We start from the raw sequence: 21,792 nt of genomic DNA on the forward strand, positions 1-21,792 counted from the left end.
CGGGTGCATTCAGAGCAAAGGGGCCTCGGACATGGTGAAGATTACATTTTCTCAACGTGAAAAACAGCCGTCTCCTGGAATTGCATGGAAAAGCAAAACTGAGGGGTCCAACATGTCTAGAATAAGGCAGTGGGAAACACCCAGGCAAAATGATTCAGACACACCATCCCCAGTTTTGCCCAAATCATGTTCTCTCTCTCACTCTCCCACACATAGGGCCAGATTCTCTGCTCCATTATGGCCCCTTTGCACTGCTCCAATGGCAAATTTGCAGCTGGCTTACGCGGCTACCCAGAGATTCCCCCAAAGTACTCAGCATTCCCAGGGGGGTGGAGCTGACCTAGCTGTCCTTCCATCATGCACCTGCCACGCCCAGTTCATCCTCCAGTGTTTTCCAGGACTAGGGGAACTCAAAGATGGTGTCACATCACCTCTGCCCAACCCTCATCTTCCTGGTCCCGAGCACAGCAGAGCGAGGCTGGACTGAAGAAATACATGAACACACGTGTACACACACGGGTATGTACGATGGGACATGTGAATCTTAATTGCTGCAGGTGACACGCACATTGGTTTACCTAATTCTCAGGAGGGCATCAGCCGCACAGTCCTCAAGGTTTCATAACAATGGCTTCTGCTTCTATAAATTCCACACTCCGGTGCTGCTGACTGAAAATCCCCACCCTGTCCTAGGGCTCAGACTGAAACTCATAAGCTTCCCATTCATTTTCACTTGGACGGCTGCAAGTTCCCATTCCTGCCCTGACACAGGCAGCCAGCTACTGCTCATGAAAATGAGCAACTGATGTCATTAGCCCTGGCCACGCACACTGCTGCCCAGCATCATGCAAGCCTTCTCCAGCAGCCTGTCCAATGACCCTCAGTCTGGACTTCCAGCACAAATCCTGTCCTTGGCTGGAACAGCAGTTGATATTACCAATTTGTTTAATTTGTGACCTACGTCGAAGCAGACCATTGTCAATGTGAGTGTGATTAATGCCCTGAAAAATGCCCTATAAAAATGGCCGGGGAAGAGTCTGGATTTAGTGCAGTTGGCAAGTGAAAAAGACGGCTTTCCTAATTGCCTGGCTCCTGAATCATTACCTGTAACAAAGGGCTGGTCTACACTAGGGGAGGGGATCGATCTAAGATATGCAACTTCAGCTACGTGAATAACCTAGCTGAAGTCGAAGTATCTTAGATTGAGTTACCTACCGTCCTCACGGCGCGAGATCGATGTCCACGGCTCCCCCTGTAGACTCCGCTACCGCCGTTCGCGTTGGAGGAGTTCCGGAGTCGACAGGAGCGCGTTCAGGGATCGATATATCACGATCTCTGAGAAATCGATTGCTACCTGCTGATACGGCCGGTAGTGAAGACGCACCCAAAGACTCTGCTGGCCAAATTCCATCCTCCTGGAAATCTGTGCAGGCTCCCCAGGCCAGATTCCTTCCTGACATAAATGCAACAAACTCCTCGAAGACAGTCAATTCCTGCTCAGCACCACAACTGAACTGTTCCAAAATGCCTGGACTAAAGCGTCTCTCCTTGAGCCCCTCAGTGACAGCTTAATCCTGGTTCCCTCGCTCATGTGATCAATTACTAATACTACTAACTTCCAAGCTCTTATCTAGCGCTTTTCATCAGTCAATCTCAAAGCGCTTCGCAAAGGAGGCAAGCATCATTACCCGCATTTTATAGATGGGGAAACGGCACTGTCTGCTTTGTGTGGGGAACGGGATCTGGCCCCGAGGACGTTTCTACAGGCTGGCAATGTTTTAGGGGCAGTGTAACTGTGTGCTGTAGCCTCTCATGCCCCTTAAGTGTATGGCCTGGGAGCTTCTGGGAACCTATAGCTCTGAGACCCCAGAGGAGGTAAAGTTTCAGTGTAATACACGCAAGGACAGAGCTCAGACTCCCTAACGTCAACGGGAGCCGCTCAGCACTGCTCCCGAACAGCAGGCTGAAAACGCTTCTCCCTTTAGATTGTTTTAAAGCTTATGAGAAGCCCCAACCGTCTAAGTTCCCTCTAAGCTGCACAGTCGTGCAGCAGGCTATAAAGGGCCACGCAGGCAGTGCAGGGGGCAGCGCCCCCCGTAGACATTTGTGTTATTAAATGTAGGCCACGTGGGCACTACCAGAAGTCCTGAACCTAAGGGAAATCGGTGACAATCTGGTGTCAGGGCTCTATAAACTGACAGCAGCTACCAAGGTGGGTTCATCAATAAATAAACACACTGACAGTGAAGTCAAGAACAGCAGGGCTGAAACAGCTGATGGGCAGGACGTTCTCGATGGGGAGGCGGACGCGGCACCCTGCTTCTTTGGGAGCTGTTCAGTGAAGCGTACCACGAATAGACTGAGTGGGGAGAGCAGCTTAAATTAGCAGCTAACCTAACTAGATGGAATGAAGGAGACAATCGAAATTTCCTCTGTCGCTGACTGAAAACAAAATGTGCACTGCACAAGAAACCTCCTCGTCTCAGGAGGGTGATGAAATAAAAGCCTTACAGGAGGCTCTCGAAAGACCATGGCTGCATGATGGCCTGGCAGAGCCATACATGCAAACAGCTTGGGCAACGGGAATACGGAATGGCAAGCAAACCTGGCCGGCTGACACACACGGGGTGACGTAGCTAACCCGAGGGGCAGTGCTTTACCTTACCCAGAAAGGACCCGGGGGCATATCACTGGAATCAGAGTATCAGGACTCTGTGTATGCCAGGGGAGGAATAACCAGTGCAGGAAGTGACAAGGTGCCAGCAGGGAAAAGCAGCACAAATGCATCTTCACAGAGAAAGCCTCAATTGTCCAGCCAGTCAACGGCACTGCCCACCCCATCCAGAGCGGTAGGACTGTGGGCTGTTCAATGCCAAATGTTCCTTTGTGGACTCTAGAGTGCAGCTTTTACTGAGGCGTGAAACACTGTGGAGGAACGAGCCCAGTGGCAGGACAAAGCAGCATGGGAGCAGGAGTCTGGCAAGCAGGCAGTATCCGTGTCTGTTCTGCATGCTGCATTTGGCGTGGGACTCTGGTCTGGACCTAGCAAAGGGTTAACTCTCCTAACAGATTTGGAGCTGTGCTGAATTTCCCTAATAGAAAACGTGCTAAGGCTGGCGCATAACACTGTGGGTGTGAAGGGGAGGCGCTGTTTTCATAAACAGTACTAAAACAAGTCCCATCTAAGACAGAAATGCTTGTTACTGAGCCGAGCAAAGGAATTGCCTCTGAGCCTGCAACTATACTGCAGACGCAGCAATAGGCAGAAGAATGAGCCAGTTCTCTGCTAAGCAGGTACATATGGGTAGCCCAGATGGCAGAGTAACAGCATTGGTCAGTCACAGCTCAAAACTGCCCAGGAAAAGGTTCTGCAGTAGTGCGCCCAAAACCAAGGATATTGAAAAGCAGGATGTGAAAATGTTACAAATGAATGCTGAGGGCATGTCCTCATGCTGCGGGATTCGTTGCAGATAAGCTCTAGGATCTTTAGCATGGAGGCTAAGCACATGGAGATGAATGCAGCTGGCTCGAGAGACTTTGTGCCTGATGAAAACAGATGGTCTTTTAATGGAAGAAAAACTGTTGGCTCAAGGAATACCTTGTTTACTGGCATCAGTGATGTAAAGCAAGAGTGTAAAATCTCATGCAGCTGGCTGCTCAGCAAACATGATCTCCAGTTCTTGCACAGGAGGACACTAGGTCTATTATTATTAATTTGTACTGTATTACGGTTTGGCCGAGAGGCCCCGATCACAATTGGGCCCCTATTGCGAGGAAGGACAAGTCAGTTTGGGAACTGGCCTGAGAGCCAGGTTCAAATCTCTGCTCTTCCACAGACCATTCATGTGGCCTTGGGTGAGTTCCTGTGGGAGCATCTCCATGTGGAGCTAGAAGTGTAATTACCAGCTCACTAGCCGTGATCAAGCAAGTGTGCCAAACACAGCCGCGTGGCTCCTGAGGAACAAACAATGGGATGATCCTAAGGTCCTGGGTGGGAACTTAGCCCATCCCACTGCCCGCAGCGTGGGGACACTGGTGTTCTCAGCATGTTGGCTCGGTTAAAGCTAGAATGCCTAGCCAAGCTGGGAACAACACATCCAGCTCTGTGAGTAGCTGTACCCTTCACTCATCTGGGCCTCAGTTCCCCCCTGTAAGCAGGGATAACAGTGCTGCCCTTCCTTGCGGGCTGGAGAGTGGGATAATGTATCAAGCTTGGATACTACAGAGATGGGTGTCATACAAGTACCTGAGATGGGTGTGCAAGATACTCTAAATACACCAGGAAAGAGAGAGTCCCACCCTGAAAGAGCTTACAGTCTAAATGGACCATACAGACGAAGGGCTAAAAGGAAAACAAAGGCCCAGAGAGATATGAATTGACTTGCCCAAGGCCACAGGGCTGCTCAGTGGCAGAGCTGGGGTGGGAATTAAAGACAGGTGTCTTGACAGTTCCCATACCCAATCCGCTGGCACCTCCATGTCGATGGCTAATGGGGCCTGACATCTTTGTATGTGCTGGGCAGACACTCATCTAGCAAGTTGGGTGGCCACTGAAGCCAGTTTTAACTCTGCTAGAGTTTTGGAAAGGATACTGCAGAGGGCTGAGGATCTGGGTCTAAAATCCTGCGCTTCTTGTGGACAGTCACTTGCCTAACAGAGCAGACAAACACTACCAGAAATGAGCGTGGGAGAAATCAGTTACAATACTAGGAACTGGAACTTCCATCTTACTCATCAGTTTGAAAGAGTAAGGCGCAGCTGCACTCCTTCCTCAACGAGACTTAGAGCTCAATTTATAATGAATCAATGGCAGCAAGAGAGATGTAAGACTAGGTCCTAAATGGCTTCCAAACTGTTCAAACTAAGATGACGACTTGCTTTAGATGTACCATTCCCCAGCCTCATTGAAGCCAACAATTATGGTTTCGTTTGGACTTCCAAAACTTGCCTTCAGTACTATATACCACACAAACACAACCAAGGGTAAGATTTTACTTGACCCCCAACTGATCTCCTTGGGGGGATATACCCAGAGGCAGCTATAAATACGCAGTGCTGGGGGAACACTCCCTTTCACGCCGTAACTTGAATTGCTGTAAAAAAAAGAGCTCTGTCTGGAGCACTTTGTAAAACTGTTAAAAATGCCAAACAGCGCCTTGCTTCTCAGCATCACTGCAGAGACCTCAGAGCCGGACATTTACACTTGAAACTTGCAATCCCCAACTCACACCCGCACACCATGTCAGCAGGTGTGCAGCCTACGGCAGCTGCTTCACTCCAGAGCGCAGGCCTGTTCTCGGGAGTGACTCCATTACAAGGGCACTGCGCAGCTCCATGCTCATTGGCTCAATAAATAAAGAACATCAGGACTGGGGAGAGGAGCTGGTACTGAATGCAAGCCTAGGACAGGACACACCATTTCAGGAACCCTGCTGTCTTGGATGCTGTTTGTGCAGAGCTGGTTTTCAGGATGGTGCTGCACTTTAAAACATCTGGGGGTGCAGTTATCGGTCGTCTTCTTTCGTATGGCCAGTGTAGAGCAGCAACTACAATTTCACCTGAAGCTGATCGAGCCAAATGGCTACATCAGAAGTAGCAGAGTTTATTGCAGTGATGCCGCCTTCATATTTATCAATTGGGCAGTAGGTAGTGACATGGCTGATGGTCTGTCGTGAGGACCCACACTCGCACACCAGGGAGTCCTTGATCTTCCATTCGTGCATTAGATATCCGTATCTACCAGGGTTGGTTCGAATTTGGTTCAGAGTTGACCAAGAAGACGTGGAAGGTCAAACCCAGGAAACTTCTGTGTGGGATCTGGCACAAGGTGCTTATTTTTTTAAGTCTTGTTTAGCCAATCTGCTTTCCAAGCCTCCTCCTGATCATAGCCTGATTGCATGAGACTAAACGAATGTTCCCAGAAAGGCTTGCGGGACTTGAGACGTTGCAGGGGGGGATTGTCACGGTCTTGGTGAATAGGAAGACATCTGTTTTCCTGGCTTCGTTGAGCTTTGTGGAATGTTGAAGCAGTTCAGCCTATCAGCGAGGGAGCAATATCACAGGCCAGGTAGCCATGGTGTTGGAGTTGATTTAAGGGTTCCGGTGATACATCACATTACTGTATTCAGCTGGGTATCCACAAGGCGTGTGTAGCTGAAGCTGCTCCATACCGGTGCACAATATTCAGCTACCGAATATATAAATGTTATTACAGATGTTTGCAACACTGATGCTGATGCACCCCAGGTTATACACGCTAGTTTCTGGATTATGTTGCCTCTTGTTTTTATCTTTGCAGCTACCTTCTCAAGATAGTCACAGAAGGAGCAGGTGCAGTCACATTTCACTCTGAGATATGTTGGAGTGTAATGGTGTTGCACATTTTAACCACAGAAAGCTACTTCCAGTATGTTTTTGGCACTCTCATTATCAAGATGAAATGCACTTACTATTGTTTTTCCAGGGTTTGGTTTGAACCTCCATTTCTGGAAATATTGCTCCATATTTTGGAGGTCCTCAGTTAATGCTTTCTCAATGTCATGGAGGTTTGATGCTTGGATTGTCATGGCAAGATCATCTGCACATGCAGTTATTGGTTAGAGCTATTTACATACACTGCACCAAATCCAGGCTCTGGCGAACATCCCAGTGAAGCAGACATGGTGTTTGTCAGCTTGCGGATCACGTGGGGTTTCTTCTGTTGTTGCAGCTAATATAATCCTTCCTGCTTTAAAGAATTTAGTTTGAGTCCAGCAGGTGGACTCGCCCTTCTTGATCTGACAGGAAAAATTATCCAAGTTTGCTCTATTGTCAACCTCTTTGGGAACGCCAGGGCCAAGGAAAAGGCACGCTCCTGCTTGTCCTGAAGTGGAGTAGCTGGAATCAGCATGAGAACTGAATTTAGCTTTGTGAGCGGAGTGAAGGAAAGAAGGAAGGGGGCAGTTTTCATTGCAGACCTTCCGGGAGGCAATGAACAAACATAACATCTTCCCAAATATAGTTCAAAACCTGAGCACGTTTCTCATCAGTTATGGCTACTTCTGAAACAAAGCATCTACTGGACATCAGGGAACAAATTCAGGCTCAGTGTAACTTCACTGAAATCAACAGCTTTACACTAGGGATGAATTTGGCCCACAGATTTTATAATGGGAAGATGTGAATTTTCCCAAGAGGAAATCCCAAAGCGATTCTGAGTAGCTGAGATGATAACATCTTATCACTGGGAACTCCCCACGGAGGAAAACCCCAGCTTGGGACACATTGCTCTGAGTGAAGTGCTAGGAATGAAACAGGAACATTTTCAGGGAATTCAGGATTTTCTTCGATGGACACCTGTCCTCTGCTGTTAGCACTTCTTAAGGAATGGCGATTCTTTTGGCGTGAGCCCGTCTTGTCAATGGGGAGCTCGCTCAGAGGCTCTTTCTCCTTCAAATTAACCTTCCTGGGGCAAGGACTCGGCAGATCTGGGTTCAGTTCCACTCTCCTATGGGACTGGGGGCAAATTATTCCCTCTCCTTGTGCCTCAGTTACTCCTCTGTGAAATGGGGATAACCACTAAAATACTTCCCTACATTGCAGGGTGTGGTGGTGAGAAGTTATAGACTCAGACTCTAGGACTGGAAGGGACCTCGAGAGGTCATCGAGTCCAGTCCCCTGCCCTCATGGCAGGACCAAATACTGTCTAGACCATCCCTAATAGACATTTATCTAACCTACTCTTAAATATCTCCAGAGATGGAGATTCCACAACCTCCCTAGGCAATCTATTCCAGTGTTTAACTACCCTGACAGTTAGGAACTTTTTCCTAATGTCCAACCTAAATCTCCCTTGCTGCAGTTTAAGCCCATTGCTTCTTGTTCTATCATTGGAGGCTAAGGTGAACAAGTTTTCTCCCTCCTCCTGATGACACCCTTTTAGATACCTGAAAACTGCTATCATGTCCCCTCTCAGTCTTCTCTTTTCCAAACTAAATAAACCCAATTCCTTCAGCCTTCCTTCATAGGTCATGTTCTCAAGACCTTTAATCATTCTTGTTGCTCTTCTCTGGACCCTCTCCAATTTCTCCACATCTTTCTTGAAATGCGGTGCCCAGAACTGGACACAATACTCCAGTTGAGGCCTAACCAACTAATCAAGTTCATTAAATCCTGTGAAGTGCCAAATACCATGGTGATGGGCATCAACGAAAAGCTGCCCTCAAGTTATGCATGCGCCTCGAAGGGCAGAATTTGGCTCTGTCTTTAATAAACAATTTTAATAAAGATGTACAGTGTCACCAACGCATCAAGCAACCGTACAGAGAGGAGAACAATAGCCAAGTTTCCCTGCTGAAACATGATCTCACTGAGTAAATATGTTGTTTGGAATAAGGGTTTAACAAAAGTTATCTTCCTGCCAGGGAGAAAACGCCATCCATGTCCCTGTGAGGATACACGTCTGCTTTATCCGCTACAAAAATCCCAGGGCTCTCAAAGCTTGTCACAGAGCCACAGGGCCATGTCTTGAACTAAAGCTCCATTTTGCACTGAGGCACCAGCATTCCAAGCCCAAGACAGGATTTCGCAGAGTCACAGACTGCATGGCCCGACCATGGCGGTCATCTGGTCTGACCTTCTGCATAACACAGGCAGACAAGCTCATTGCTGCATCATGCCTGTCACTTCTGGCTGCGCTAGAGCCTGGGCAAGCTGTTCCCATGATTAATCACCTTCACTGCTGAAAATCTGCATCTCATTTATTTCGATTTCTAAATCTCTCAATATCAAAGAGGCATTTCAGGCATCTCTGACATCAACCAGCAGCCACACACCCCATACTCCAGAGATGGTAATCAACAGCTTAAATGACACTAATGTAGTCCTGTCCAACAGCGCCCTGCTCTGATGTATCTGGCTAATGCAAGGGTTGCTTGTGGTGGAACTACTCAGCCCCCAGACAAATGCTTCCCATCCCTTTTCCCTCACCTCTCTGGAGAAAAGCAAATCTCCCTTCATCCCGCTGGATATGGATGGGGTTACAATGGACTCGCATTTAATAAGCAAGGGCTAGGTTGGGCCATTTCAGCTCAACCCAGTGTAGGGGCAACCAAAGCAAATATTTTGATTCCTGGACACACAACCATACAGCTCTACTTTTTAGCTGGCAAGCTGGTTAGGGTAGGGACTAGCTTTGGTTATATATGCAAAACACCTACCACAGTGGGGCCTGGAACGTTGATTAGGGCCTCTAGGAAGTACTGCAATACAAATAATAACCAAAACAACAACAACAACAGAGGCCTGCACTGAGCTGAGCACAGGACCTCTCCGGCTCCTCCCCTTATATGCGATCTGTGCAGGCCAGAGACCTACTGGCATCAGCACATTCTGGATCTCCAAACGTGAGCTACTGGAAAAGGGGGGAATCATTCCAGATACAGCATGTGAAATTGACCAACTAAACAATGGTCTGAGTGCATCCTCTGTTGTGTCCCTTCCACCTTCCTCTGTGGTGCAAACTCCAAACTGATGTTCGGCTTATTCCATCTGAGTGACAAAGCAAAGCAGTTCCAAGAGCAGAGGAGGGCTAGACCTGAGGAACAAGCAGCAGTAAAACTGGATGCATTTGGTCTTGTCCCTCTGGTTGTCCACTACCATTTCTAGTGCTCACAGACCCTAGAATTTCACGGATTGGGGGACTCAGAAAAGGAGGGTAAGTGTCTTTCCACAAGCTGCACCGCGTAGGAGCCAGGACTGGTATGCTGGAGCCCCTAGAGCCCTGTTCTGTACTCAGACAGCTAGGCCAGGCCTTTCTCCAAGTTATGCCAATGTACAGAGAGGAGACGGAATGCCAGAATCTTCACAAACGCTCTACTGGCCCTGTGCTTTTACTGATGAGACCGTGGCATCAGGCATATGAATCTCTCCACAGAATGAACCAGTGGGGCATACTAAGGGACCTACCTCACTGCATCGATTTCTTTGGGTCCCAACTCTGCAATTGGATCCACATAGGCAGACCTTCAGCCCTGCACAAATTCTCACGAAAATCAGTGCAGTGGCACTCAGGCACATGGGGTCACCTATACAAGTCTGCCTGCAGAATCGGGGCTGTCATACGTAAATATTAAAGCAATCTGTACAAATTGGAACCTGAGTAATTTCTGTCACTTACAATTGGCTGTAGTTGAGCGCCTGGTAACATGAACTGCATCTGCTGTGCAAACATGGCTGCTGCTGTCTTTTGCTGGATCAGATTGTTGCGTCCATTTATTTCGAGCTGTGTTTTTAAGTGCGGGGGAGGGTGAAGATATTTGCAGTTCTCTCGAGTACACCGGCCCTAAAAGATAATGAAGCAGTATTTCAGTGAACGTAACACTCAGAGTACTGGGAGAAAATCAATTATCGACGTGTTTGGAGAACTGTAACAAAACTACCAGTTAAGTGAGGCATTCTGCTAAGCTATTTTCCCTCTTTTTTTAAAAGCCATCTGTCATACTTTTATATTATTGTATCAGTTATGTGAAAACAAACAATTCTACAATTGCTGCACCGTTATAGGGGTTGCATCAAATTAAACTTCAGCCTAAAATATAGGTTTGCTAAACACACCAAGAGCATTCTTCACAACCTAATACAAATAGCAATATCTTCGTGAACTAGCAACAACAATAACCATTTTCTCATTTTTCTGTGGCTCTGTGAACCCAAACACCAGAGCACTGGGCTGCTATATAACAACTGAAAGTGAAACCTACTAGTATAAAAAAGTGAAACTGACCCCACTAGTCCCTGTAGAGACCTGAGTGAAATATAAAAGTTAAACACACCTATGGTGAAAAGTACATTTGTTTTCAAAATTCTTTCCATTTGAATCATTTCAGGGTATTTGTTACCACAGGCAATGTCGGAAAACAGCCTTGGTTCCTTTTAAACGATTTCATTTTATTAAAAACAATAATACAATTGCCTTGCCATTAACTGCTTGGTTTTTCTTTTCACACAACCACAGAGAAAGGAAATGACTCCTGAGCAGTGCAAGCTTAGTGCTCTCGGGTCATTTACTATCGATTGAGACATCATGTCTGCTTCCAAAAGTCAGTGACAAAATGTCACAACCAACAGCCTGAGCACACTGCACTAACTATCGACTTTCTGGTGCGTACAGAAAATTAGTAACAAATTTGGTGTCGCTGAAAAAAAATGCTTTCAAAAATATAAAAATAACTCCTCTAAAAATATCTATCTATTCATTCCCTCCTGTATTACAGTTTCCTCTCTCTTTCTGAAACAAAAAACAACAAAAAAGGGGTGTATGCATCTCACTGCAGAGACTGTCAGTTCTTGGGGCAGGGCTGCCTTTTCTGTTGTGTGTTCGTAAAAGTCCTGGTGCCAGGGTCATGGCAAAGAACAGTAATAGTCATGTTAAATACTTACAACAGCAGCAATAAAACCATCATCAGCGTTATTCATAAAAGAACAATTTGCTAGAACAGTCTCCTGGGATTTAGATGGCCGCTTTAGGAGCCCGTATTCAAAGCAGGATTTTCCACTTCTCCTTAAATACATTTGCTTTAAGAAAAATGACAGGGCTACTCATCCAAGTCATGCTCCCTGCACGTTTGCAGGGTCAAGCTCCAAACAATGGCAAACGTCAGTCACACCATGAGACCCACACACGCAGACCCAGGTGGACACATGGTCCAGCCTTGCCGATCCCATTGCAGGGCCACCCGGAGAATTCCGGGGGCCTGGGATCTTCGGCAGTGGGGGGCCCCCGCTTTGGCGATAATTCGGCAGCGGGGGGGTCCTTCCACTCTGAGACCCGCCGCTGAAGTGCCCCTAAGACCCGGGGGCCCCCCACCACCAAATTACTGCAGAAGCGGGACCCGCTGCCGAAGTGCAGCCGGGTCTTCAGCGGTAATTCAGTGGTGGGGGGTCCGCGCCGTGGGTCCTCGGGGCACTTCGGTGGAGGGTCCTGGAATGGAAGGGCCCCCCGTCGCCGAATTACCGCCGAAGACCCGGCTGCACTTCAGCGACAGGTGCCACTTCACCGGTAAGGACCCTCCGCCGGTGAAGACCGGGAGCGGAAGCAGCTCCAGGGACCCGGGCCCCAAGAGAGTTTTCTGGGGCCCCTGGAGTGAGTGAGACACCCCACTTCAGGGGCCCCTGTGGGGCCTGGGGCAAATTGCCCCACTTGCCACCCCTTCTGGACGGTCCTGTCCCATTGCAGCACTGGGACGGGGCTTGATTTAGGGCTGTTTTTTCACTCCGCTAATCCCAGACGCTATGTTTACAGTTTTTTAAAACTTAACTCTGCCAGTTGACGGATGCACAGCGAGGTCTGCCGGTCTAGTTTTCACTGGTTAGTACTCACATCAAATAGCCAATAGGTTAGCCTCAGAGAAGTGTTTCCCCCTTAACACGGTACACATTTACCCTTCCAGTAGAGCAAGCTTAAAAACTTAGGCTAACCCAGGACCCCAAATCCAGACTCTTGCAGAAAGTAAGGGCCCAGGCTTTGCTAAGCACATCTGTGGAGAGGTGAAGGCAAAGGAAGCTTAGAGCCACATGTGTGGCTCAGAGCTGCTCTAACTTACAAATCAGCAACAACAGCTTCCCAGGGGTTGTTCCAGAGGTCAGGGATCACTTGTGCGCAGGGTTTTGGTAACACCCCTCGCATGCCCCTATGCCGGGGGGGATGCTTGGAGGCGGGCTGCAGAGCTGACTTTGCCAGCTTTCCAACAGCAAATTCCCTGTCCTAGATGGGTAGCTCTGGGGACACCACTATGTGCAATGAACTCCCGCCGTGTATGTTAGAATTCAAGGCCTTACAGAGCATTTTATTCCACCAGGAAAAGGAGGGAGGAGGAGACAGAGAATCAGTATTTCGTTTGAAAACTCATTGGCTTTGTTTCCCTGGCAAAATGGATTCTAGTTGTACCGACACCTCCTGTTCTCTGTAAAAGGAGAGACATTGGGAATACAGACATATAAATATTGAATCAGCTGACTGGGAAGCCTACAAACCACTTGTGAGCTCTGGCAAATACAAAACATGCATTTAAAAAACCCAGCACAAATCGGTGGCCTGCTTGAGAGACCAGCACTCTGATCTAGTGGATCGCTGAACAGGGCCCAGAGGCTACAAATCTTCCCCACACCGTGGCAGGTCACAGCAGTGCCACTAGCCTCACAGATCCCTCAGCCTCGGAGGTGGCTCCTTGTTCTGAGTCTGTCTAGCAGGCGCAGACTGGTAAATTCTGGCATCCCAGCAGAAATACTCCTTCTTCTAGCACCCAGGTTTGATCACCACAGGTAGCAATCCGAGTCTCGGGCATGCTGCGGCAGGACTTACCCTGGCTGCTGCAGCCTGGGGACAGGTATAGCCCCAACGCTTTCCCTCCTTCCTCTCCCGAGAACTCCACTCTGGAAGTCATTTAGGAAACTGGGGGGAAACAGGGACCCTGTGGATCCTAGATATAGTTCTACTGCTCCCCTTAAGAAATATCAGCTGGGATCCCCGAGCGAGCAGGCAGGAGAGGAGGCAGCTCCACAGAAAAGGGGCAGGATTTGAAAACTATACCTTGGAAGCTGTTGGAAGTGGGCAGAAATGCACAGGTCTTTTCTTATCTGCTTTCTGATGAGGGAAGGATTACACCATGGGTCTTGGTTCCAAGATATTATTTTGAGCTGACTATTAAATGCAAGGAACTACAGGTCCAAGTCCCTCTCTCCAGTAAAATCCAGCGGGACGGGAAAACTACTCCAAAGGTCAGGAGACTGCCCTCGCAGAGGGAAAGTGCATGCTCCCCTCGGCCTGGGCAGCGGCTTGCTGGCTTTCTAGAGCAGAGTGAAAGCTGGGGCCCTGGCGTGGGTTAATTCCTGCCGCTCGGAGGACATGACTCTCCCTCCACAGGCACCCGGTGCAGTCGTGGAGGACACCAGTGCAGTGAGTGTACAATGGCACCGTCCCCATTTGGCAGGGCTCTGCCAAGCTGCCCAAGGAGCAGCGCAATAAAGAATCAGGCTCAGGGCCTGAATAGTCTCTGCGAGTTTGTCCTGTTGGTTGTTCATACCATCTTGTTCACCTTGCCCAAACATTGGATGGAAAAACAAATGCAGGAGCCCAGCCCGGAGCTGGGGAGCTCCTCTTTAGGAAGGCTCCTCTAGACACAGTACTGGAGTCAGGCTCCCAAGTCAAGCTGCTTCTCCCTGCATATCTCCCCAACACGCTGTCCCTAGACACTTCTGTAGCCCTTAGCACCACAGAATGGTGGGCAGAATCCTTCCAGCTCTAAGCCACACCTTCCTCACCACACGGGACCAGCCAGCCACACAGCATCAGCCCCAACGTAGCTTGAAGCCTCTGCTGCAATTTCTCCCCGAGCTGGGATCAGCGCTGCTCAGCTGCAGTTCAGGATCTGGGCCTCTATTTGCACAACTGCACATAGTTACAAGCCAGCCAGCCAGCCGTTCTATTAGATGCTAATATTTTCAAGGGTTTATAAATTAGCCTTCAAAATTCCTTCCAGCTGAAACTTGGCATGCAAGCCTTTGGACTGGGAAAACATTTATTTCTACCAAATTTGGAATAAATCTGCCTGGATGTTTTTATATTACAGGAATGGAGGGTAAAAAAAGAGCTACTGGTTCTGTAAACAATACTTATGGCCATATTTTGTAAACTGAAAATGGCTGTACTATTTAAACTGAAATTTTGCAGCTCATTGATTCATCACGTAGACCGACCCTGGGTAGGTCGGAAGTATCTTTGTGAAAGCAAGAGCTATTCACACAGAACAGGCGGTGCTCATAAATGTTCAGTATTCTGTTCCCACAACTTATACGGTAGGCCCTGATCCTGCACCTGGATCTGTGTGGGTAGGAACCCATGCCCATGCAGATCCTGCTTGGCCTCACTGGGTCTCCATGCATGCGCCAGAGTCCATCCATGCAGATTTGATTGCAGGAGTAGGGCCTCCAAGTGTGCTTGGAAAGAGTCCAACATGACTGACAGTCTAATTCAAAACTGCTCCCACGTACGAGCTCCAAACGGGACTAGTCTCAAGTCCCTCATCATGATCATGTCATCATAAGAGATTAAAACACCCAGCAAGACAGATTTCAAAAACTCAGTGTCATCATGACGAGTTATTCGCCTTTGTCATGTATCAGACATTGGGTACTCTGGAAACGGACACTGGATTTTAGGGACCAGTGGTCTAACCTAACACAATCAAACCTATGTTCACACTTTTTAATGTTCCCAATTTTTAGATATTTTTCCTGAAAATACTTTTCAGAATGTGCTCAGGCTCTGCAGAAACGTATCCTGCGTGGTTAGAAATTCTCTACAATCCCATACCTCCACGCTTTCAGCTCACCGTATAGCGCACAGCGATAATCCACAAATAAGCAAACACTTTTATGTCCAACCTCAGTCCTACTGGAAGGCTGTGAAACTGCATGTGGCCCTTTATTATTAAAGCATTCCATGAACACTACCCAGTTAATCCCTACAACTCACCAGTTAGGTGAATGTCATTACCCCCGTTTTGTAGGTGGGGAAACTGAGGCAACAGGGCGGGGTTAGTTTCTGGCCACCCAGTAACCCAATGTCCGAGATGGGTTTATGCCTTTCTGCCAGCACAAATCAGGGAAAGCAAGCTCACCTTGGTGCCTGCAGTCCCCTTAGCACAGAGCTGGCATGGTAATTCCACACCTCTTGGCACCAGCACAGACGACTTGTGGGGTTTGACATAGGGGTGAGGCAGGAGCACCTCTGCAGCATGGCTATTGGACAAATCAGCATAACTCGGAGCAGCCCTGGGGTTGCGCTAGCTTACACCTGGGAGTGGCCTGGTTCCTGGCTGGCTTGGGAACCCAGGGAGTCACAAAGGTGGCATTCGGTCAGCTTTCCCCCACCAGGCCCATATCTCCCAACCACCAGGCTATTCCTAGACTGGCCTGGCTCAGAAGGCGGCAGCACAAGGAATAGGCAGCATGTCGTGATATGCTATTTTCAGTGCAGCACAGAGAAGTTTACTGAAAAGCTTTCAGAGCTGACTGTCCCTTGGCAAAGAGGAAACCACACCGCACCCAGGGCTCGCTCCTCCTCTTCCCACCTGCAGCAGGTTGGGAAATCAGCTGCTATGCTCGGTGCATTGATCCTGGCGCTGCATGCCACCCCAGAGTAGCAGCTGCATCCACTGCAGTTTCATTAAAATGGTTTGTTTCCTGCATTTCCTAGCCATGCAGTTATTGATTCCAGTGGAACACGTGCCCTCCTTCCCCGTCCCAGGGCAGCCCCTGAGCCAGGAAACCGCCAGCCAGCCACAGAATCTGATGCTGGCCTTAAAAACAAGCTAAACACAACAAGATGTTCCAACTCCTCACAAAATGGAGGCAGCCTCTGAAGGCAGGTATCTGCCAGCCCTGGCGCCTGGCTCAGGCTGCAGAAGGTGCTGGAGAGGCATACAACCACCACTCCCAAAGACAGTTAAAGTGGATATTAAAACCAAATAATTAAAAAGCACTTGCAAAAGCGATCTTCTCTTCCTTCTTCCCACATCATCTCCCCCTTCCAGTCAGCTCTTGCCTTGCGGTTGGTTTTGCGCTGCCAGCTGAAGTTGTACTCTGGTGGCACAGATTGGCATCTGATGCTGGCTAACACGGACTCTGGACAGAGAATCCTGCATTCTGGTTAATACAGCCAGCTGTTTCTCAGATAGGACGTAGAGGGAGATCTTTACCTCCACTGGAAAACCCACACAACACATGCCTCTTTGTAACTTCAGGGATGGCACCCCATTGTTTGCATCCCAGCTTGAAAGCATGCAAATCCAAACAGACCGGGCATCTGTGCCAGAAGATAGGTTTGTAAGCAGAGCTAGTGAATACATTCTGCAGGAATTCTCTTCGCCTTGGCTACAAAAAAAGAGGTTAAGAGTCCCATCCTTCGGCAATTCTAACAGTTGCACCAACACTCTATGCAGTTTGTCTCTGTTCTAATTGCTTTAATTCTGTACGCTGCATGTGTGTGGTTTTCAGGTTTTAATGAGCACCCTATCACTCCTTGATCACGTAAGAGTCTACACACTCATTGTTTGTATCGCAGCATTGCCGAGGCCCCCTGGTGCTGCATGCTGCACAAACACGAAATGATAGTCCCCTCCCCAGAGGTCTTACACTTGGGTCACGACAAGATATAAGGTGAAGCAAACAAAGAAGGAAGGGAAATTTCTATGTTCTGCCTGTAACTGCATGCCCAAACCAGCTTGCCTGCAGGACAGCATTTCCCTGCATGAAGCAGTTGTTTTTCCTACGGATTTCCACAGAGAATGAAGTCACACACCTAGAAAAGCTGCAGAAATACTGGTGCTGATTCACCACAGCCATTTACCGCAAAGCCAGCAGCATCCTTACACAATTACAGTCTGAGTCTGTAAGTGCTACCGTCCCTTTCTGCACACCGAGCATTACAATGGTAACAGTCAAACCATAGCCATCTCCCTCACTGCTACAAGACACACCTCCAACTTCTACAATCCACATCACCCAGCAAGTGACCAGACACAAGTGTGAAAAATCGGGATGGGGGGGGCATGGGGAGGGGTCACAGGCGCCTATTATAAGACAAAGCCCCAAACAGCAGAACTGTCCCTATAAAATCGGGACATCTGGTCACCTAATCCCACACCATGCAATGTTATACTGAAAACAAAATAGGATTAGTGGCTGAATCAGCCTAACCTTTAATGAGCATTCTGAACCATAGATATGTATTCACTTCGCCAAGCTCCTACACGTTCCAGTGCAAAGACAGAGACTGTGTAACTCTAACCCAGGGGTCCCCAACGCAGTGCCCGTGGGCGCATCTAAATGCACCCGCGTCCTGGCCGGCGGTGGAGCATCCGCAGAAATGCTGCCAAATTTCTGTGGCATTTCAGCGGCGCCGCCTCTCGATGACGTCACCTGCCATCAAGTGACATCATCAAGAGGCATCGCAGCCAAAACGCTGCCAAAATTTGGCGGCAACGCCTCTCCATGATGTCACTTGCCGCAACAAGTGACGTCATTGGGAGGCGTCGCCGCCGAAACGCTGCAGAAATTTGGCGGAATTTCGGTGGATGCTACACCGCCGCCACGGTCCTTCGTCTGGCGCCTGCCAGACGAAAAGTTTGGGGACCACTGCCCTAACCTGCAGTCTAATGAAATGCTCCTTATGCTGTTACCTTTGAATTTGTGAACAGTGCATAGTAAAGCCTTGTGGCTTCCCTCAAACATCATAGAATCACAGAATACCAGGGTTGGAAAAGACCTCAGGAGGTACCTAGTCCAACTCCCTGCTCAAAGCAGGACCAATCCCCAATTAAATCATCCCAGCCAGGGCTTTGTCAAGTCTGACCTTAAAAACCTCTAAGGAAGGAGATTCCACCACCTCCCTAGGTAACTCATTCCAGTGCTTCACCACCCTCCTCTTGAAAAAGTTTTTCCTAATATCCAATCTAAACCTCCCCCAGTGCAACTTTAAACCATTGCTCCTTGTTCTGTCATCTGCTACCACTGAGAACAGTTTAGATCCATCCTCTTTGGAACTCCCTTTCAGGTAGTTGAAAGCAGCTATCAAATCCCCCTTCGTTCTTCTCTTCTGCAGACTAAACAATCCCAGTTCCCTCAGCCTCTCCTCGTAAGTCATGTGCTCCAGCCCCCTAATCATTTTTTTGCCCTCTGCTGGACTCGTTCCAATTTTTCCACATCCTTCTTGTAGTGTGGGACCCAAAACTGGACACAGTACTCCAGATGAGGCCTCACCAATGTTGAATAGAGGGGGAATGATCATGTCCCTCAATCTGCTGGTAATGCCCCTACTTATACAGCCCAAAATGCCATTAGCCTTCTTGGCAACAAGGGCACATTGTTGACTTATATCCAGCTTCTCGTCCACGGTAACCCCTCGGTCCTTTTCTGCAGAACTGCTTCCTAGCCATTCGGTCCCTAGTCTGTAACAGTGAATGGGATTCTTCCGTCCTAAGAGCAGGACTCTGCCTTGTCCTTGTTGAACCTCATCAGGTTTATTTTGGCCCAGTCCTCTAATTTGTCTAGGTCCCTCTGTATCCTATCCCTACCCTCCAGCGTATCTATCACTCCTCCCAGTTTAGTGTCATCTGCAAATTTGCTGAAAGTGCAGTCCACGCCATCCTCCAGATCATTAATGAAGATATTGAACAAAACCAGGACCGATCCTTGGGGCACTCCGCTGGAAACTGGCTGCCAACTAGACATGTAGCCATTGATCACTACCTATTGAGCCCAACAATCTAGTCAATTTTCTATCCACCTTATAGTCCATTCATCTAGCCCATACTACTTTAACTTGCTGGCAAGAATACTGTGGGAGACAGTATCAAAAACTTTGCAAAAGTCAAGGAATAACACATCCACTGCTTTCCCCTCATCCACAGACCCAGTTATCTCCTCATAGAAGGCAATTAGGTTAGTCAGGCATGACTTGCTCTTGGTGAATCCATGCTGACTGTTCCTGATCACTTTCCTCTCCTCTAAGTGCTTCAGAATTGATTCCTTGAGGACCTGGTCCACAATTTTTCCAGGGACTGAGGTGAGGCTGAATGGCCTGTAGTTCCCCAGATCCTCACCGATCCACACTACCAGATAATCTTAGGATCTTATGTGGCCTGCATCACCGAGCAGCTTACACTCTCTGCTGCATTTATCCTCACAACACCTCTGTGAGGCAGGGCCGTGTTGTTACCCCGTCTGTACAGATGAGAAACTGAAGCACGGTGAGGCTAAGTGACTCGCCAAAGGTCAGACAGGGATCTGAGATGGAGTTGATTTGGGTACAATACAGACCCTTCATACAGTCCACTGAATGATGTTAGAACATGAATCTTTGCTGTACTACAGACACTGTCTGCCAAGGGAATGGTATTTTCTGTTTCTAGAGGGTGACCTAGGTTAGCGAGGAATATCAAAGTGGATTACTAGGTATTTGGAGGTTTCAAACTACTGTATATGGTGTAAAGTGCTACAGAGGTAAGATTAATTTAGCAAATATTGGGCAAAGACAACCCAGAGACTGACTAATGTGAATCCTAAATGGGACTGAGTATGGATGCTATGCAGAAAGGCTGCCCATGAAAATACAGCTTGCTAAAAATAAGATGCCTGGTTATACTTAAAGTGGTATGTCATCAAAAGCACATACCAGATGGATTTTGCAATAACTGGGCAAATGGCAGTTTGAAGCTTTTACTTCCTCCTGGATCCAAAACAACTTTTCTATGAAGTTAAGAAAATAGGTTAGAAGGAAACTTACAAACATACAAGTGGATTTTCAAAAGCCCTCAGTGTTGGCCTACCTCTGCTCTGGCGGAAGCAAATTGGTGGACTCCGATTGAATGGAAACAGAGTTAGACCAATGTTGAGCCCTTCTGAAATTCCCAGCCCTATGTTGCTCAAAATAGTGTTCCCAAAAAGATAACAAAATGCATCACTGAATATTTCCTACAGCTAGCTGCTGGACTTTTTTTTACTGAATTGCACCTTTAATTTTTAGTTGTGCTCTTTCCAATTCAGAAGCAAGGTGCTGACGGTAGCACAAAGGTGTTTAGATCAGTTGTGGTAGACCCTTCATTTACCGCCAAAAAGAACATCTGATAATGTTTTCACACACACCCCACACACTCTGCAGAAAGAGAAATGCAGTGTCACTTCCTGCCTTCAGCTGGAAGGGGCATCTCCTGCAGAGCAGCTGTATGAAACTGCTCAGTGTAGCTGTGCAGAACTTCAATTGCAAAACCTGACTACATAGCACAGACTCACATGGAAATTCAGCCCATATTCATCTAAAGGGTTTTGGACCCTCGGGACTGAATTTCCATTGGCTTCACCAGGGGCTGGGCTTTGAGCACGTCTGGATTTCATGTTGAGTAAAAGTGAACTTTGCCATGATGCATGGGTTAAGATGGAAGCAGGTGACACTCAGCAGTTATGACAGTTTTGCTTTGAGTTCTTTTGAATTGGAAGCGCCCTCCACCTGCCATCCGCCTCCTCCTCCCCCCCACAAACTGAGCTTTGCCATGAACATGTGTATGGCAACAAAACCCACAAACAAAATCGAAGAAAAATCTTTGCACCAAATGCTCCAAACTGCTGCATTTTGCAGAGTTCTATTACTCTGACTGGTTTTCCGCCACATGCAGCTATGAGGCAGAGTCCCAGGCATCTGGCTGAGAGGTTAACGATGTTTTGAAACTAAGTGATATATTTATGCCACCATCCTTTTCCAGTACTTTTTTTTTCAGTCAGAGTTATGCAAAGCTGTTAGTTACATCTTCAAAACAATGAACTCTTCAGACTAGCCTTGTTCAGTGCAGCTCAGACTGCTTATTATCATCTGGCATAAGCATACTCAGACTAACATCTCCCTTCCCCAATGTTTTCTGTAACCAAAAGTCACATGCATTTACTGTATGCTAGCAGTAATGCAGACTCTAAATAGCCACAAGGAAGAGAGTAAATTCCCGACTCCTAATTGCTTTGCAATCAGGAAAGCTGAGTTTCTTGAAATGAAGTTTATGCATACAATTAGGTATTTAGCTGTGCCCCTGAGTAACCCCCACCAATATGGAGAATTTTCTCCCAAATTCTTTGCTATGCTGGAGAGTTCTTACAAATTCAGAACAGTTATTTGCTAGGGGAAAAGCCCCACAGTGCCTTTGTCACCTTTTTATGACTGACAACTCTTTCCAGCTCTAGTCTGAGCTAACCCTCCTTTTAGAGCAT

The 21,792-nt window shown here is 47.9% G+C and overlaps 1 protein-coding gene across 4 annotated transcripts in view; it reads right to left on the reverse strand.

The window, feature by feature from the left end:
• The window catches only part of MBNL3 (muscleblind like splicing regulator 3), a 115,126-nt gene that overhangs the window by 22,927 nt on the left and 70,407 nt on the right, over window positions 1-21,792 (reverse strand). For all 4 annotated transcript variants that reach the window (XM_050965285.1, XM_050965283.1, XM_050965286.1 and 1 more), the window contains exon 3: window positions 10,157-10,321. In XM_050965285.1, coding sequence (XP_050821242.1) covers window positions 10,157-10,321 — 165 coding nt within the window. The remainder of the gene's footprint in view (window positions 1-10,156; window positions 10,322-21,792) is intronic.

This window comes from Gopherus flavomarginatus, chromosome 8 (genome assembly GCF_025201925.1).
Source record: "Gopherus flavomarginatus isolate rGopFla2 chromosome 8, rGopFla2.mat.asm, whole genome shotgun sequence".
Taxonomy (NCBI): Eukaryota; Metazoa; Chordata; order Testudines; family Testudinidae; genus Gopherus; species Gopherus flavomarginatus.